Genomic DNA, 19199 nt, shown 5'->3' on the forward strand with positions numbered 1-19199 from the left:
ACATAGGTGGCATGTGTGTGCTTCAGTGATGTGTTTATTGGGTGTGAAAATACAAATAAATAAAACACCTCACCACAAAGTATGGGCACAGCAATTTGATAAACTAGGTGGATCAGCTGTGAAGCGTCAAGTTCAAGATGCCCTTTTTATTGATCCAATACATACAAGAACAACGTCTGTGAATAAAGGGGAAAAGATCGACATCCTGAGAGAAAAGCTGTTTTAGCGGCACCAGTGACCATGGGCACCGGTATCTATCCTGGGCGCTCCGGTATAAATTGTGGTCCGGTCCAGTCTCGAACAGGCGCATCCTAGCCGGCAGTGCTGCCGCAAACAGCCCCAAACACGACCAAGGACGACCACCGGAAACGCAATCGCCCAGCGGGGCCGTTCGTAGCGGCGTCAACTGTAGAGGTCCACCCACTTATGACATCCGTACTGTTCTCTTCTCTCAACTGTCATATCCGTACGCATATCCCTCAAGGCTTGTGAAATGTGTTCATGGATGATCAGCCTGATCAATGAATTATCCAGAGAGAGGTTTTTAACAGCAACCTTTCTTTTACATCCTTTACATGTTTATTTCCTTTTTATACCGGCAAATCCTTCATGACGGATAAAATGAATTGCAGATTAAATACATTTTAAAGTTAAAAAATCAATGATTTGTTAATCTTTGTTTAAAAAGTGGTGCAACACAACTCTAACTAAAATAAAACTAGTATCAACAAACCCCAGATTAGCTCTTAACTCTCTTTAATTTAATCCTTATTTTAGGATTAGTTTTAAATCTAGATTAAATCAAGGTTTATTTACGTTGCACTAAACTGTAAACCTTGTTATTAAAAATAACCTAGATTCACTTTAATTCTGTTGCTCCATTATTTTAAACTCTCTCAATTAGGAATGAACTGTAATTTTGCTACTGAGGAGGTAGCAAATTTTGTGAAATGCGCTGTTTATGAATGATCAGACTGGTCAACGAATTATCCAGAGAAAGGTTTTAAATAGCAAAATTAGGTTTCTTTTATAAGCACGAGCTGTTTATTTCCTTTTTTTACATGACAGTGCAACACTGCTGCTGTTAAATTACACCAGCAAATCCATCATGGCGGACACAATTAATCGCAAATGATGGTTAAATACAGGTTTTTTTTTCATTTTAATCCATGATTTGTTAATCTCTGTTTAAAATTAAGTGGTGCAACGTAATTTAAATTAAAATAAAACAAACCACAATTAGCTCAAAACTCTGTTTACTTTAATCCTAGTTACTGCAACCCACCCTAAATATAATATAACTTAATATAATATAAACACTTGAATGAAAACAAAAACCGGCTGTGTAGAAATCAACATTTGGAATGCCTTGGCCCTAGACTTCCATTATAAATTGTTTTACAAACCGGAGAGTTGAAAAATATGGGCTGTGGTGATTCACAATGCACCACAAATGTCTTTGTTCGAGCTTAACATGCTTTGATCCCGCAACAGTCCTTCAATGCATTTTATGTGCAGATGAGCTTTTCCTTTCTTTTTTTACCATCCTTCATTTCGAAGCGATAAGCTTCCTCTTCCCTCACTGCACTTCAATCAGCAATCTGGTCTCATCTTTTTCTCATCTTCTCTCTATCTCTGGTAACTGTGCTGCGATCCATTCTGCAGGTATATTACAGAGTTTGTAAACCTAGGCAATGTGTCAGCTCTGCGCACATTCAGGGTGCTGAGGGCATTGAAAACTGTTGCTGTCATCCCAGGTAAGTCCAGCATCCTCAGGGCCAACAGAGGGCGCCATCCGCTGTCTCTCTTTTCATGCTCCTGTCTTTTCCTTCCTCCTCCGTTCGTTTTTTCTCCCGTTAGACGGGCTTTTGCGTGACGTCTTCCTCCCAGTTCAGTGGTGGTGCTGGTGGCAGTGTCGTGTCGTACGTGCCGTGGTGTTGTGTGTGTGTTGTGTCATGGTGTTTGTTCTGTGTGTGATCCTCCCTTGTTGCAGATATGTTACAGAGTTTGTGGACCTGGGGAATGTATCAGCCCTGAGAACCTTCAGGGTTCTACGAGCTCTCAAAACTATTTCTGTCATACCAGGTGAGAAAGCGTTTAAACACGAAGGCTGAGCTGCTTCCCACGCCGATGCAAAGTATTATTACCAGTATTATTACTACTGTTTTTGTTTTATTCTTAGTTTATTTTTATTCTTGACTTGCTGTATTTTTCGAGAGGATGCTGCAGGAACAATACTTTCATTTTATGTTCGATTTATGTTTTGATATCCAAACGATCAAAAATGGTAACGATACATTTTTGATAGGCTTTGCAGTCTGCAGTCAAATCATTGATGTCGAAAAAAATCTGCTGCCCCTTTTATTAGCTTGAAAATTAAATGTTTTATTTAATGTAATTTGAGACTTTTGGGAAAATATTTTAAAATATACGCAATTAAAATCCAGCAAAAACCATCTCGGTTGGAACATTCCTGACCTTGTTCAGGGGGTCTTAGTGGGCAAAAAATACATGCTAGATTTGGTTTAAGTGATCGAGTTAGATTTTGGAACACGTTAGCTGATTTGTTGCCGGTGTAAACTGCAGTTCCCCACCAGCTAGTCATCCACCTACACGACCTTTGACTAATAAAGCAGTTACGGCCTGTTCCAGCAGACAGATAATATTCTTATGCTAAACAGATTAAAGTGTTCTGGAATAGCACATGTGGAACTCAGAATGCAGGTCTTATAAAAGCTAACACATGCTAAAAACATAAATGATGTTTTTCATGTCGTGTCCAGCCTCAGTGTAGTTTACCATAGCATAGGACAGATCTGGCGATTTTGTTGTGTTGAGTTTTAGTTGCATCCCATTATAATAAGCAGAAAACAAAACTCAACCTAATTACATCATCAAGGCAACAGTGACATTTATATATGCATTTCGTAGTCATAGAATGTTTCACAATCTGTTTGATGAGGAACATCTTATTAGAGTTTCTTTAATAGAAGCTGATATGATGTGTCGTAAAGCAAAGGGTTGTGGGTAACGTATTCACTGAGACTGCCAAGCCTAGTTTGACACATTTCTGCTGCATGATGCTTTTGGAGACACCTGCTTTTTTCAGTTCGTCTTTCTTTCATTCAACTATTTGTATATTTCTGTTGTTAACAAGTGGCTTTCTTCGAATTTCTGCATCCTTTACACACATGTAGATATACAATTCTTTTCCGTTTTTGTAAAATTATAGTTCCTTTTAAGGACTCGGAGTGGAAAGTAAAAAAGTCATGTCAGACTAAGACAAGATCTTTGTGAGTATGTGTTTATTACGGTTATGGAAACCAAACATAAGGAACAGGTGTGTCATTTACAGACATTGTGAAACGTGCACAGTCATATCCAATGACATAAAACACAACAAAACACATTTAGTGTTATAAAATTCTTATTATTTTCTGCTGTTTAACATTTCAGTATTTAGATAACTGAATGACTTCTTCAGGCACATGGTATCTCTCGCCTGTCAAGACATTAGCAGGGAAATAAAGATGGGGTTACATGTTCTCTGGGAGTTAACGATTGGTTAAATAGACATTGACACCATAATGATAAAGCAATGATGATGTTGCTGCCTTCAGCCTTGGCGTTTAAATGACCTGCATGACCTTCCTCCCCCTGCCTGTCCTTTCCTCTTCCTCTCCCTGTGTTGGCTCTCTGCATACTGTTTGTGTATGGCGCCGCTCTTTATAAGCACCGTCTGTTTTGCTGATATGTGTTCAATATTCTATGTGTGTTTCTTTTAAAGAGTTCTCATATTATCTCTTCGAGGTTACAACCTGTCCCTATAGCAATTAGAAAAAATAAGATATTTCACTTTAGAAAATGTTGTAAGATTAATTTTGTTATAGACAAAATCCAGTTCATTATGTTTCTATCATTAATACATCACACATCAGAAGGATATACAATTATTAAAGATTATTTATGTCATTTTCAATATCTAAACGGTCTGTATTTTTTTCGATATGTTTTCGCTCGGTTTTCACAGGCACGGTCACATATACAGATACAGAAGACTTGTGCTTTGGGCAATAATTATTATTTTAATAGTAATAGAATAAAAAATAGCAACGCTTTACACATGTCTAGGGGCCAAATTAATATATAGACTTGGATGGGATTTTCAACCTGGACAGTTAGGAAGTCATTTCATTATCCCTTAGCAAATGCATAGTAGCAACTTAAATCAGAATAGCAACTACCAAATAACACCATAGCAACCACCCGAAAATACCTTTGCAACCACCCTGAACACCCTACTGTAGCACTGTGAGAGGAAGGTTTGCACATGCACGCAAACCCAATTTCATTCAAATAACATAATGAACTGTCATAAAATATAATACAATTACATTAATGTTCACATTGTTAATCATTTTAGTGTATCTGAATCATACTGTATGTACAGTATTTCACTTATTAAGAGTCAGGCAGTTTGTGTGCAATTACCATGACGAGATGGGAGAACCTTTAAACCGTATGTTAAATGTAATGTAGTATATAAGAAAACACATTTTTCATGTGTATGTATGAAAGAAAGTAAAACAATGATAATGGTGTGATTGCTTAGGGATCTGAATTGGGATGTGTGTGCTGAAATCTACATTATTACCGTATATTATACTTTATTTTTATATTATAAGTTAATGTTCACTCTCTAAAAATGCCTGGTTGTTCTTAACCAGTGGTTGGGCCAAATATGGACAACCCAAGTGTTGAGTAAAATTAAATGTCATGGGTTAAAAACAAATAAAATAGGACCACATGAAAATGTTACGAAATTATAATGTGAGATTCTTTGGAAATGGGGGGACAATTGCAGTACAAATTACAATGTAAAAGAATGGAATGTTTATTTCAGCACATAGGCTATATACATTTTATGTGTGGTATGTGTGTTCACAAATTGCCTGGTGTGTGAGTCTGATCAAATAATTTTTGGCAGACTGTATATTTCCCGTTGTGTCTGTTTCCTAATATTTTAACAGGGCTGAAAACCATTGTGGGCGCTCTGATCCAGTCAGTGAAGAAGCTGTCAGATGTGATGATTCTGACAGTGTTCTGTCTGAGTGTGTTTGCACTCATCGGCCTGCAGCTGTTTATGGGTAATCTTCGGCAAAAATGTGTCATCTGGCCAATCAACCAAACAGAAACCTACCTGGCTAATGGCAGCAAGGGCTTTGACTTCAATGAATACATCATGAATGAGAGTAAGTGAACAAATCTCGTACTGCTAAGGGTAGTTTTGAACAAATTTATGAAACACCCAATACACTTTTATCAAGCATTTTGTGGGATGTATACAACACTGGTCCAGAAAGGCTTAATGTTTCAGTTTTTGCAAGTCTTGCAAGTCTTAAAGATGTCCGCTTGACATTTTTATTATTTGACAATCATTCGTTAAAAAATGTGTAAGCCAAATAAAAAGCCCTAAAAATGTATCCTTAGATCACTTGAGACATGGATCTACGAAAGAGAGGCGAATGCTTTTTGTATTTTATTTGTGTTGTGAACATTAGGGAAAAGTGTCAAAACACTTTAACGCCATAATGACAATGTAATAACACAAGCCCTTTCATTTTGCTTTTATGTGTAACACTCTATAAATGAAATATCTACTATCTTCTTCAGAGTACTAATAAAAAACAAAGTGTCTCCATAGACTTTGTCTCTTTTTAAATGATGAGCACAACCAAATCTGCAGACATGTGGCATTTTAAGACTATTTTAACACATTTACATTTGTGAACAAGCTTAGTTTGCTGACAGATTGTAAATTAGTGATCCTACAAATTAGGGATTTTTTAAATCATATTTGGACAGGAAAAACACTCTAAATGATGTCAGGAATGCATTGGTGTTACACAAGTCTCTTTTCTTGTTTCAGAAAACTTTTACATTCTGCCAGGCATGTTGGATGCTCTGCTTTGTGGAAACAGCTCAGACTCAGGGTGAAGAGCACACACACAACTTTTTTCCATTATGAATCCATAATAAAGGTTTTTATCGCACATAATTGCCAGTTTTATATACAATGAATTCCAGCCCACTTGGAGAACTAAAACTATAACAATGAGGAAAAATGTATTTGTGTTTTCATATACATGCTAAAAAGTAATGCTACATTTAATGACTTGATAGAAAATACAAAACCCATTTTGAAATGTTGTGTGCATGTAGGCGCTGTCCGGAGGGCTACACTTGCATGAAAGCTGGACGCAACCCAAACTATGACTACACTAGCTTTGACTCATTTGGCTGGGCTTTTCTTGCCCTCTTCCGACTCATGACACAAGACTTTTGGGAAAATTTGTACCAACTGGTAAGTACTCTTTTAAATGTTTCTGTCATTTTAGTTCACTTTTGCTTTTTACAAAGAATCAGTTGTTGTACAATGTAATGGAATTATATTTATTTAAGTATAGACAGAGCAGACAAGAGCAGAATGCTGCATTCCTGCCTTAATCAATTCCCTATATTATCCATTGATTAAAGGAATTATTTCACCTTTTTAATTCAATTTTAAGGTCAAATGTCCTAACTCTTGGTTCAATCAAATTACATGACTAGAATGACAAACCAAAATAGTTTGGGATCTTAAACTTGTCCTTTTTTCATAGACTCTGCGAGCTGCAGGGAAAACATACATGATCTTTTTTGTGCTGGTGATCTTCGTGGGTTCATTCTACCTTGTGAATCTAATCCTGGCTGTGGTGGCCATGGCTTATGAGGAACAGAACCAGGCCACAATGGAGGAGGCTGAACAGAAGGAGGCGGAGTTTCAAACCATGTTGGAGCAACTAAGAAAACAGCAGGAGGAGGCACAAGTACATGCATATGCACACGAAGGCACAGTAAACCATATCCATACAGTGCATACGGAAACTATTCACAGCACTTCACTTCACTACAGCCTTATTCCAAAATGGATTCAATTAATTATTTTCCTCAAAATTCGACAAACAATACCCCATTATGACAATGTGAAAGAAGCTTGTGTGAAATCTTTGCAAATGTGCTTTTTTATTTTTAATACATGTACATAAGTTTTCACAGCCTTTGCTCAATACTTTGTTGAAGCACCTTTAACACCAATTACAGCCTCAAGTCTTTTTGAGTATGATGCTACAAGCTTGTCACACCTATTTTTGGGCAGTTTCTCCGTTTCGTCTTTGCAAGATCTCTCAAGCTCCATCAGGTTGGATGGGGAGCGTCGGTGCACAGCCATTTTCAGATCTCTCCAGAGATGTTCAATCGGGTTCAAGTCTGGGCTCTGGCTGGGCCACTCAAGGACATTCACAGAGTTGTCCTGTAGCTACTCCTTTGTAATCTTGGCTGTGTGCTTAGGGTCATTGTCTGTTGGAAGATGAACCTTCGTTCCAGGGCACTCTGGAGCAGGTTTTCATCGAGGATGTCTCTGTACATTGCTGCATTCATCTTTCCCTCGATCCTGACTAGTCACCTATCTGAAAAACATCCCCACAGTATGATGCTGCCACCACTATGCTTCACTGTGCATGGCATTGGCCAGGTGATGAGCGGTGCCTTGTTTCCTCCAGACATTACGCTTGCCATTCAGAGCTGCCAGCTCTAGGAAGAGTCCTGATGGTTCCAAACTTATCCATTTACGGATGATGGAGGTCACTGTGCTCATTGGGACCTTCACTGCTGAATTTTTCTGTACCCTTCCCCAGATCTGTACTTTGATACAATCCTATCTCAGCGATCTACAGACAATTCCTTTTAGTTCATGGCTTGGTTTGTTCTCTGACATGCCCTGTTAACTGTGGGACCTTATATAGACAGGTGTGCATGTCCAATCATCTGAATTTACCACAGGTGGACTCCAATCAAGTTGTAGAAACATCTCAAGGAAGATCAGTGGAAAGAGGATGCACCTGCATACCAGGGAAAGATTGAACGAATCCAGTAAATTATAAACCTATTGCTTTGACATCTAATATCTGTAAAATAATGTAAATTAAAGGTTACAGGCCTGTTATGTGGAAAATAATAAATATTTATCTAAATATCTGAGTGGTTTTAGGAGAGGGAGAAATACCATGGATCCAGCTGTGTGTCTAGAACACGAAATAAGAAAAGCACAAATAAATAGAGGGAGTATAGAGGCTGTCTTTTTTTGACATAGAGAAAGCCTACGACATGATGTGGAGAGAAGGGTTGTTAATCAAATTAGGTCAATTAGTTATTACAGGTCAAATGTATACATGGATTAAGGAATTTTTATCAGGGAGAACAATAAAAGTTAGAATAGGAAACAGTTATTCAGAAAGGTTTGTGATCGAAAATGGAACTCCTCAAGGAAGTATAGTGAGTCCTTTATTATTTTCTATTATGATCAATGATGTATATGAGGATTGGAGAATGGGCTGCAGTTTTCACTTTTTGCTTATGATGGGGCAATCTGGAAAAGGGAAAGGAACATTGATTTTATTGTTAAAAAATTAAAGGAGGCTATTACAATAGTTGAAGAATGGTCATACAGGTGGGGTTTTAAATTCTCAGTTGACAAGACAAAGATAATGTTTTTTTACAAGGAAAAAATTGGAAGTGAGGTAAAGTTAAAATTATGTAATCAAGAACTGGAAAGAGTGAAACATTTTAAGTTTTTAGGGTTGTGGTTTGACGAAAGAATTTCTTGGGCGATGCATATCCAGAAAATATTCGACAAATGTAAGAAAGTGATCAATATAATGAGGTGTTTAGTAGGAAGTTAGTGGGGGCAGATAGGATGGCATTAAAGGCCATATATAGTGGGTTGATTAGATCAGTATTAGATTATGCTTGTGTGGTGTATGGATCAGCAGCAGGTACGTCTCTTAGGAAGTTAGACAGTATACAGCATCAGGTATTGAGATTATGTACAGGTGCTATAAAACTACACTAATCATAGCACTACAGGTAGAAATGGGAGACATGTCATTAGAAATGAGAAGGTTACAGTTATCACTGAGTTATTGGGCTAATTTCCAAGGTCACAGTCAAAGGCATCCATTTCGACACTTTAAGTACTAGTTGGGAAAAAGATAGGCGGAAATAGAGAAAGCAATAGAACTTAAAATATATCAGTTAAAAGTTAGTCCAACAGTACTGTTACCAGAAAAAAAGCCTTTGTTTCAGATGCAATAGTACATTTTAAATTATTAGAAAAGAAAAACAAGGAAAAGGAATGTGATTCATGTAATGCGCAGACATACACTCACCTAAAGGATTATTAGGAACACCATACTAATACTGTGTTTGACCCTCTTTCGCCTTCAGAACTGCCTTAATTCTACATGGCATTGATTCAACAAGGTGCTGAAAGCATTCTTTAGAAATGTTGGCCCATATTGATAGGATAGCATCTTGCAGTTGATGGTGATTTGTGGGATGCACATCCAGGGCACAAAGCTCCCGTTCCACCACATCCCAAAGTTGCTCTTTTGGATTGAGATCTGGTGACTGTGGAGTCCATAAGAGTACAGTGAACTCATTGTCATGTTCAAGAAACCAATTTGAAATGATTTGAGCTTTGTGACATGGTGCATTATCTTGCTGAAAGTAGCCATCTGAGGATGGGTACATGGTGGTCATAAAGGGATGGACACGGTCAGAAACAATGCTCAGGTAGCCCGTGGCATTTAAACAATGCCCAATTGGCACTAAGGGGCCTAAAGTGTGCCCTACACCATTACACCACCAGCCTGCGCAGTGGTAACAAGGCATGATGGATCCATGTTCTCATTCTGTTTATGCCAAATTCTGACTCTACCATCTGAATGTCTCAACAAAAAATCGAGACTCATCAGACCAGCCAACATTTTTCCAGTCTTCAACTGTCCAATTTTGGTGAGCTTGTGCAAATTGTAGCCTCTTTTTCCAATTTGTAGTGGAGATGACTGGTACCCAGTGGGGTCTTCTGCTGTTGTAGCCCATCCGCCTCAAGGTTGTGCGAGTTGTGGCTTCACAAATGCTTTGCTGCATACCTCGGTTGTAACAAGTGGATATTTCAGTCAAAGTTGCGCTTCTATCAGCTTGAATCAGTCGGCCCAAACATTATACAGAATTCAAATGATGGGACGTACAGTGATATTTTAATGGGTACCTGCACCATGTTGGTATCAAAGAAAATGAAATGGCAGATGAGGGAGCAAAAGAAGCCAATAAAAACAATGCACAATTTTGTTTGTTAACCGTCATAAAACCTTAAAAAGAAAGAGAATGCACCTGAGCTCTGTGAATGCACCTGAGGCTATGAATACACATGTACATGTGCTTTTTTCGTTTTTTTTATAAATTTGCAAAGATTTCAAACAAACTTCTTTCACGTTGTCATTATGGGGTCTTGTTTGTAGAATATTGAAGAAAATAATTAATTGAATCCATTTTGGAATGAGGCTGTAACATGACAAAATGTGGAAAAAGTGAACCGCTGTGAAAACTTTCCGTATGCACTGTATGTATATATATATATATATATATATATATTCAAGGAACCAAAAAATTAAATATGCATAAATTCAAGTATACAGCCATGCTTTTTTGGGCACATTTATACTTTCATCCATGTGATGTATTTTCATTGCTTTCTTGTTTTCTCTCTTCTCTCCATCATTGCTAGGCAAATGCTATGGCAACCTCAGCAGGTACAGTATCTGAGGATGCAGTAGAGGATGATGGGGGAGGGCATCTGTCCCGCAGTTCTTCTGAGGTGTCTAAGCTGAGCTCCAAAAGTGCCAAGGAGCGAAGAAACAGAAAGAAAAAGTGGCGGAAAGAACAGGAAGAAAAAGGTGACAGCGAGAAGGTAGTGAAGTCAGAATCCGATGACGGCAGCAAGAGGAGCCGCTTTTGTTTCCGAGACAACAGGCTTGGGCGGAAGGCCTCTATTATTAACCAGGTGAGAGAGTTGATAGTTATAGCACTGGTTGATTTGATAAAAGAGGTGTTGTTCCTTGCTGTCTTTAAAAAAGTAAATACAAAATATTTTTGTTATATTGATTGAAGGTCAGATATGCTGAAAGCAATAGTTAAAGGTTCAATGTGTAATTTTTTGTAGGATCTATTGACAGAAATGCAATATAAAATACATGTCTTCAAAGTCCTCACAAAATGGAACATTATGTTTTTATTACCTTAAAATGAGCTATTTCTATCTATATACACCGTTGGTCCCCTTAAATGGAATTCACCATGTTGTTTCTACATTGGCACTTAATGGACAAACTGCTCTACAGAATGTGTTCATAAATAGACCTCCTTCGACAAAGAAGCAAAAAAAACGTGATCACATCTTAAGTCCTGCGTCACCCACTGTAGTGCTTCGAAAGGGAGTGGCCAGTGGATGTTGAGCCGTTGGTTGCAATTCGCGACCTCACCACTAGATGCCGCTGAATGTCATACACTGAACCTTTAAGGTGGTCTAAATATGAATCAATATTAAAAATAGTCCTGCACGTTAACCTATGTATCTGAATAACTCAACCTTACAAAACCATATGTTTTGTTTCTTAAGGAAGAATTGTCATGATTTTGCCTCTCATAATCACGTTTTTCTTAGTCTTGTGGCAGAATCATCACGGACCAATGTGTTTTGTGTGGAGAGAGACATCGCATTGCTAGTATTGGCATGCCATGCGTCCTCTCCTGTCTCGTTTTGTCCACACATATCCCTGTCAAGAATAGTCCTAAAACACCAAATTCTTAGGTCTGCTATGAATGCACACACATGCCTTACAAGACGTCGTATAGAGCCCCACACCAGATTATTGTCTTTATCAATTGACAATAGACAAACTGGCTTTTTCACTGGAAGGCGGGACTTTGTTAGGGCGACCATATTGAGTGTTGCATTTTCCCCCTTTAATAGTAATATCAGTGCTGAATCTTTTTACAATCTGTTATCTTCATTATAATATATATTTATGTTCCTTTGGAGACTCTCAGCTAATAGCATATCAAATAACATTGACCATTCAGTTCAATATGAAAAAAAGGGCAAATATCTGAGCAAATCCACCTTATTTTTGAACACGGAGGAAAATGAAGTGACCTCCTTCCTTGTTGTTTTGACAATTCCGTTTTATTAGCCAGCCGATGGAAAACGATGGGACAGCGCTCAAAACACTATTAAATACGTTTTTTCACACCCGATATGTATTACACAGTGGGTGGATGAAGTGGTGAAGATAATTCAAGTACTTTCTCTCGGAGTTGACGGGTCTTCAATACACAACCATAAAAGCACAGAGACGAACCAGTAACGTGACAGAGCACAAATACGTATTTTTAAAAGCAGATGTGAACCCCAGTCAAACTGGAGCAAACATTCCTTACAACCAATATCTGAAGAATGAAGATGGCTGGTTGCTTTTGTATCGCGGGACTCCACCTATCTTCAGCATTAACCACAACTACAAACTAACTAATAACTGTCTGTTTTATGTCTATTAAATAAAGACATTCTCATGTTGTTCATTCTCTCCCTTGCTTACGTCAGCTTTAATCCTCCTATTAACATGGCCTGGTAAACTATCAGTACTGTTTACTGCACACATTAAGATTGTAACTTTGGGTTCCATAATAAATATTATCTAGCCAGTCAAAATAGCACACTTGTCTCACTCGCAATTCGGCTATAGTGGCTCACCGGAAGTCTGAACACCGGAAGTCTGAAAAACTCAAAGATGGGGGCACCCACATTTACACCAAAAATAAAGTGGCAGTGGATAGGTGATTATTTGCTAACCTTTACAATATCTCGAATTCTGCCGACGCTCTGAAAAGGTGTGCCTCTGCTGCTGCAGTCTCTGTTACATTACAATAGCTAGCTGCTGTAACCTCTGATGCTTCCTGTCATGGCCCAGTTTAGCCCAGCCCACAAAATTGCTGTTCTCTGCTCTTTGCAGTCACAGCCACTTTCCGCTGAGTCATCATCCATATCACCACGATAGTGATTAGACAAAGTGCTTCAGCCTTACACTCAAAGATCAGAAGAAGAGAAAGTGCTGTTGCCCATGTATCTATTACAGTAATTCTTTACATCTCATTCATTAGTTTTGTTACGAAACTTTGTAGGCTGCCTTATTGCTTACTGCCTTCATAGACAGCTGACTTTAAAGTCTAAACATCATGGAGTCTTTTAAGTAACCGATATGGAATGCTTTATACAGGCAACATCACAACATGACACAACTAGTCCAATGTAAAAACTGTAATTTTACAGAATGTTATGTTTTATTTCACAGATTTTTCATGTATTTTTGAAATGCAATAAAATGTTCAATAACAGAAATATACTGCAAATTTACAAGTTCGGTTTGACTTACAGTGTATTTGGGAAAAATCCGATAGATGTTGGTGTGTTGCTTGGCTAGGGGCACTAGACTGTTTTGCAAGATGTAAACAGCATTGGTCTAGAAGCACTTCAGTATTCAGTTTCACAAAATATAACCAACGGAGTATTCAGAACTGAATAAAAATCTTTAAGACTTTTTTATATCTGTCAAAAAATACTTACACAAGAAGTGCTTGTGGACTAGTGCTGTGTACATTTTGCAGAATGGCCTAAACAAGCATTACAATGAGCATTAAAGCAAGATGTTTTGTTATTTTTAAAACAAATTTGAGATTTTATTAGTTTAGCCAGCTTCTAAAATATTGTATTGTATAGAAATTGTAAGTAGTGTGGAATATTGTTGTCGACACTGTGTGGGAGGGCTTAAAAATTCGGAGATTCACTGCACGATACTCAAATAATGGGTTTTTAAATGTGCATATATATCTTATTTATGCATATCACAATACAGTATGGAATGGCCTTCCCAGAACGGTGTGATGCTGTCAGATAAGTGTGTCACCTTTTTCTGATGCGAGATCAGTGTTTGACAAAGTGCATTTAGTTATTTCAAAATGCAGTCAAGACCGGTGTTCAGATAAATGCTGAGATATCCTTGTTGTTGCAGAAAGACATGGGGTATGGCAGGAAAACTTTCACTGCCCCTGTGAATTATTTAACCACCCACTATAAATCTTTCATCTGATGAGAGCAGTAATATAGTGCTTAGACAGGAACTTACACTCTTGGGTCCTAAGCCCCACCCTGTAAATGTTGCTCATATTAGCAACACTGCCTTTAATTGGAAACCGATTTCATTATTTATTACAATGTGACCCGACATTTTCCCCCGGCAGTGTTTTTTCCACTGGTTACCAGTAGTTCAAAAAGCAATATCAGCGAAAAACGCTATAAAATCTTTAAAATGTCATCCTTTGTCAGTGCAGCAAGGCAATGTCACCCGTTTACCAGATAAACCCTGTACTTCTCAGTAAGTGTTCTGAGGAAACAGTCCCTGCTGAGAATGCATTTAGACCTCACTCTGCACATAGTCTGCAGAGGTCAACCACTACATTACTGAGACGTCTCTCAGCACACCACAGAGAAAATGCCTGCGCTAGCAACCATTCTGCATTATCGGTGACTTTGAGCAAAGAGTTAGAACAGCAATATTAGTCGTTTTATCTAGCATCTCGGATCATCTGGAGATTTCAGAAAAAAAGTAACCGTAAATGTAAAAATGTAGAAAAAGAAAACTAATGAAGAAAAATCTCTCTTATGCTTTTTATATTAGAAATATTAATAGTATACACCACAGGACATTTGTTTTGTATATTTGTCAACTACCCAAATGCTGAAAATTATTAACACAAATACAACCAAATTTTTACCATTCATTTATTATTATTTAAAATAAAAGTAAGTATTTGTATTTTAATACCAGATGGTATGATCACCATGAACCCTCTTTTGAACTTTCTATTGACATTTTTCGATTTTTCTGTTGTTTTGTAACAACTTATTTTCAAATTTTCATTTTGGATTGAATAGATTTTGAAGCATAAGTTAGTTAGCTACCCTTAGTTATGAAATAAAATTACACCAAAATATCAGAAGTGATCTAGACATTCATGTTACATTACTTACTAAATGGATTGTTCAACGATTGTTGTTCTAGTAAGAGCCAGTCTTTGATGTGCTGTTGTGTTTATTTAGAACATGAATCATTCTTGCTTTCACAGTCCTTGTTGAGTATCCCCGGCTCGCCCTTCATGTCCCGTCGCAGCAGTATATTCAGCTTCAAGGGCTCAGAGAACGAGTTCGCAGACGATGAACACAGCACGGTCGAGGAGAGCGAAGACCGGCGCGGATCCCTTTTCGTCCCCTACAGACGCAGCAGCTATAGCGGCTACAGCCAAGGTTCCTCACGCATCAACCCGCTGGCGCCCCACCCTGGCTGCAAGAGAAACAGCACGGTGGATTGCAACGGTGTTGTGTCACTGATCGGGCCTGGGACTGGCCGCCTACTGCCTGAGGTGAAAATAGATAAGGCAGCTTCTGATGACAGTGTAAGGACGTCCACAGGGGGCAGGTTCAGAGTATAGGCATGACAAAAGTGGCCGATTACGATTCCAGTTTAGATTTTGTTTATTATCCCATCTCGACTTCCTTTCCTTTCTTTCTCCACCCCTTGATGATTTAATTTCCTTTTCTATTTATTTTTTCTTGATCAGCAAGTCCCAACAGTCTCCCTTTGTGAATGGCATGGCCAAATAAAACCCCCCAAAATAATAATAATAAATTTGTAGTGCTTTCAAGTGGTCCCTTTGTACACACACTGGCTGTTAAATATTAATGCCCATCTTTTAACTAACTTATCCTTCTCTTGCTGCCTCTTACATAATTGATATACAAATCTTCGGCCATTCATACGCATACATATTTGTAGTATATTACTCACACTTAACCCATACCTTCATGCCAATCACACAACATCAAACACATTTTCCACACTCCAAAAATGTTAGGACCACTCTGCTCCCCCCAAAAAGTGTGATGCAAGACAAACCTATCCTAACCTTTCCAGTAACAGCATTGTGCGTCATTTTGGTTAGCATGGTTGTTGACATCCTTATACTCTCTTTGCCTTCTCCTCCTGTGTGGGAAGCATGATTTCTTGCCCAGTTTCCACCCAGCTCTTCTGCATCCAGTTCCAGACCTTTAACTAAACATGCACCTGTCTTCAAGTAAACTAACAGTATTGTGAAAATGTTGCTCTGCTTTCAATGAAACAAAAAACCATTGACAAATATACATCCAAGACTTAAAACTTAAAAAACTTAAAAGTGACATTGAGACCAATGTCCATATGCCAATTCATTTTATATCTGAAGGTCTTGGCAGTGAAAACTGGGCCTTGTGCAGTGTGTGAATTGTTATCTTGCTTTGTTCTTTCTTGATATTATAGAGGCATTCTTTTAAGTTAGTCACCTAGGCTTGTAGTTAAGAACTAATAAACAACATTAATAAAGTTACTCTTATAATTATAAGTAAAGTAAGCAAATGCTGTCTCTCATTTGCAATAACGAATATCATGTAGCTTTTTAAAACTTTGATATTACTCAAACATTGGGGTTAGGTGTGAAATAATCTCAGTGCTTCTGTTGGAGCTGACATTTTGTGCAAGGTGCTTTTGTTTGTGTGAGCATGCGCATGTCTGTTGGCATTGATTAGTATGTTTTCTCCCTGAAAAAATCCAACTTCCTTACGTGGCATCTTTCAGACTACAGAGGTGGAGGGGAAGAGAAAACACTCAGGTTCTCTCATGGTATCGGTAGACCAGCTCAATACCTCCTTTAGCCGGAAAGAGCGAGCCAACAGCGCAATGACTGTTGTCACCAACACGCTGGTAGAAGGTATGCTTTAATATATGTCATTCTGTCCCTTATGCATCATGGGGTACATTGGTTTTGAATTTGTGGACTGGTTTTATAAATAAAGTGCATAAATATTACTGCAGTTGATGCTCCCAAAGAAAACAAATGAGCAATACATAAACTTTACGTCTGTATTATTATTGCATTGTTCTTGCTGGTTACACACAGCATCAAACGTACAGCATAACCAGTGTAGACAAATCTGTGGTTTACAAATGACATATGATTATTTTTAAAGTACTAAAAAGTAAACAGAATCAATAGCATTCATTAATATGTACCATCAATTCCGTATGAATGATATACATTCATTTACATACTTTGGTGCTCAAAACTCTCCTTTGACCTTACAGAACTGGAGGACTCTCAGAGAAAATGTCCACCCTGTTGGTACAAGTTTGCCAATACGTTCCTGATATGGACGTGTTTCCCGCTATGGATAAAAATAAAGGAAATAGTGAACTTGATAGTGATGGATCCATTTGTGGATCTGGCCATCACAATATGTATTGTGCTCAACACAGTCTTCATGGCCATGGAGCATTACCCCATTACACCACACTTTGAAAACGTGCTTTTTGTGGGAAACCTGGTAAGAATGTGTTTTTCATGTTTGCTTGTGTGTACATACATAACACATAATATAGAGGCTGCAACTGACTTTATACTGACACCTATTGGTTACTTTAAAAATGACAAATGAAAAAAATCAGGTTTTCTCCTATTAAATAAAGACTGAATTAAATTTGTTATTTTCTTGTATGGTAAATACTTGTCATTGCATATTTATAAGATTGCATATACAGTACCTTTATATGGCGATGTTGTAAGGGTATTTAGATTTAAGATAATGTTATATTTTATAGTATGTTTCATGTTGAATGGTTTCTTCTCTTACTCCAACACTTCTCATGCTGTAATGAACAGCAACACCGGACCTCACATTTCCATTTTCTGATATGACTCTGCCAGTGCGCTACTGATGTCTGCTGCACGGCAACTGATGGGCCTACATTGAAAATGCAGCCTGCATTAAAAAAAATTCCATCATCCCCTGAGTCTCTAGTTTCTTCCACCGCCACCCTCGCCCCATTCCTTCCTTCTCATATCCGATTCAGAGGTCCCGCAGTACTCAGGCTTGCAATACAAGAGAATTGAGAGATGTGCGTGCATGCTGTTGTGCAGGAAGCTTTACATTAATATTTTAGGTAACTCTAAAGATTAGTACAGTAATAAACTGTGAAGGTATGGTGGACATCATGTTCTGTGATATAAATTTTCCTATTTTTGAGAAACCGGTCAAGACAAACCTGGAATACAGGCCTTTTTTAAAATAACATTCAATAGTTTCAAAGACGAAAGGCTTCAAAGTCGAAAATCAAAACGACTTCTGTGAGGAAGGAAAATGAAGGAAAATAACATTTCAGTTCCATTTCACATCCTACAAGTTTGATTTGTTGACCACATAAATCCATATGACCACATTCAACCCTGTTTGCGTTATGTCAAGTGACAAGTACAGTCAGCACTTGTTCTGCTGTTTATTTATTCATTTATTGTTTACTTTAGGTGTTCACAGGTATCTTCACAGCTGAGATGGTTGCAAAGCTGATTGCCATGGATCCATACTACTACTTCCAAGAGGGCTGGAATATCTTTGATGGCTTTATCGTGAGCTTGAGTTTGGTGGAGCTGATGCTGGCCGATATAGAGGGGCTGTCTGTACTCAGATCCTTCAGATTGGTGCGTGATAAGCGAATAAATTAAGATTTCTTCATCTCTTTATGTGTCCAATACATGCATTTGTGCGTACAGTACTTTAATATTGCATCTCACTTTTCTGTACCTCAAACTTTTCCCTTTTACAGCTGAGAGTGTTCAAGTTGGCTAAATCATGGCCCACTCTGAACATGCTGATAAAGATTATTGGTAACTCAGTGGGAGCTTTGGGAAACCTGACCCTGGTGCTGGCCATCATCGTCTTCATCTTTGCTGTGGTGGGCATGCAGCTATTTGGGAAGAGCTACAAAGACTGTGTGTGTAAAATTGCAAAAGACTGCATACTGCCTCGCTGGCACATGAACGACTTCTTTCATTCTTTCCTCATCGTGTTCCGTGTGCTGTGCGGAGAGTGGATTGAGACCATGTGGGACTGCATGGAGGTGGCAGGGCAAACAATGTGTCTCACAGTCTTCATGATGGTTATGGTCATTGGAAACTTGGTGGTGAGTTCCTGTTTTATCTTATTGCTGGTCCTCCTTACTTCTTCTATCTTCTCCTTTTTGTGTTTAATTTCCACTCTCACTAGTCCTCCCCATGTACTTCCTCAAACGGCCATAAAGTATGTCCATATGAAGTCCATGTGGAGTGGGAAAGGGCCTATA

The 19199-nt window shown here is 38.2% G+C and overlaps 1 protein-coding gene across 1 annotated transcript in view; it reads left to right on the top strand.

Annotated features, from left to right (window-relative positions):
* Positions 1-19199, top strand: part of scn8ab (sodium channel, voltage gated, type VIII, alpha subunit b) — a 53234-nt gene that overhangs the window by 14502 nt on the left and 19533 nt on the right. Inside the window, exons 6-16 of the mRNA XM_079460438.1 lie at positions 1994-2085; positions 5031-5252; positions 5930-5993; positions 6223-6364; positions 6663-6869; positions 10667-10942; positions 15121-15477; positions 16662-16794; positions 17169-17407; positions 18385-18558; positions 18684-19040. Coding sequence (XP_079316564.1) covers positions 1994-2085; positions 5031-5252; positions 5930-5993; positions 6223-6364; positions 6663-6869; positions 10667-10942; positions 15121-15477; positions 16662-16794; positions 17169-17407; positions 18385-18558; positions 18684-19040 — 2263 coding nt within the window. The remainder of the gene's footprint in view (positions 1-1993; positions 2086-5030; positions 5253-5929; positions 5994-6222; positions 6365-6662; positions 6870-10666; positions 10943-15120; positions 15478-16661; positions 16795-17168; positions 17408-18384; positions 18559-18683; positions 19041-19199) is intronic.

This window comes from Barbatula barbatula, assembly GCF_947034865.1.
Source record: "Barbatula barbatula genome assembly, chromosome: 7".
Taxonomy (NCBI): Eukaryota; Metazoa; Chordata; class Actinopteri; order Cypriniformes; family Nemacheilidae; genus Barbatula; species Barbatula barbatula.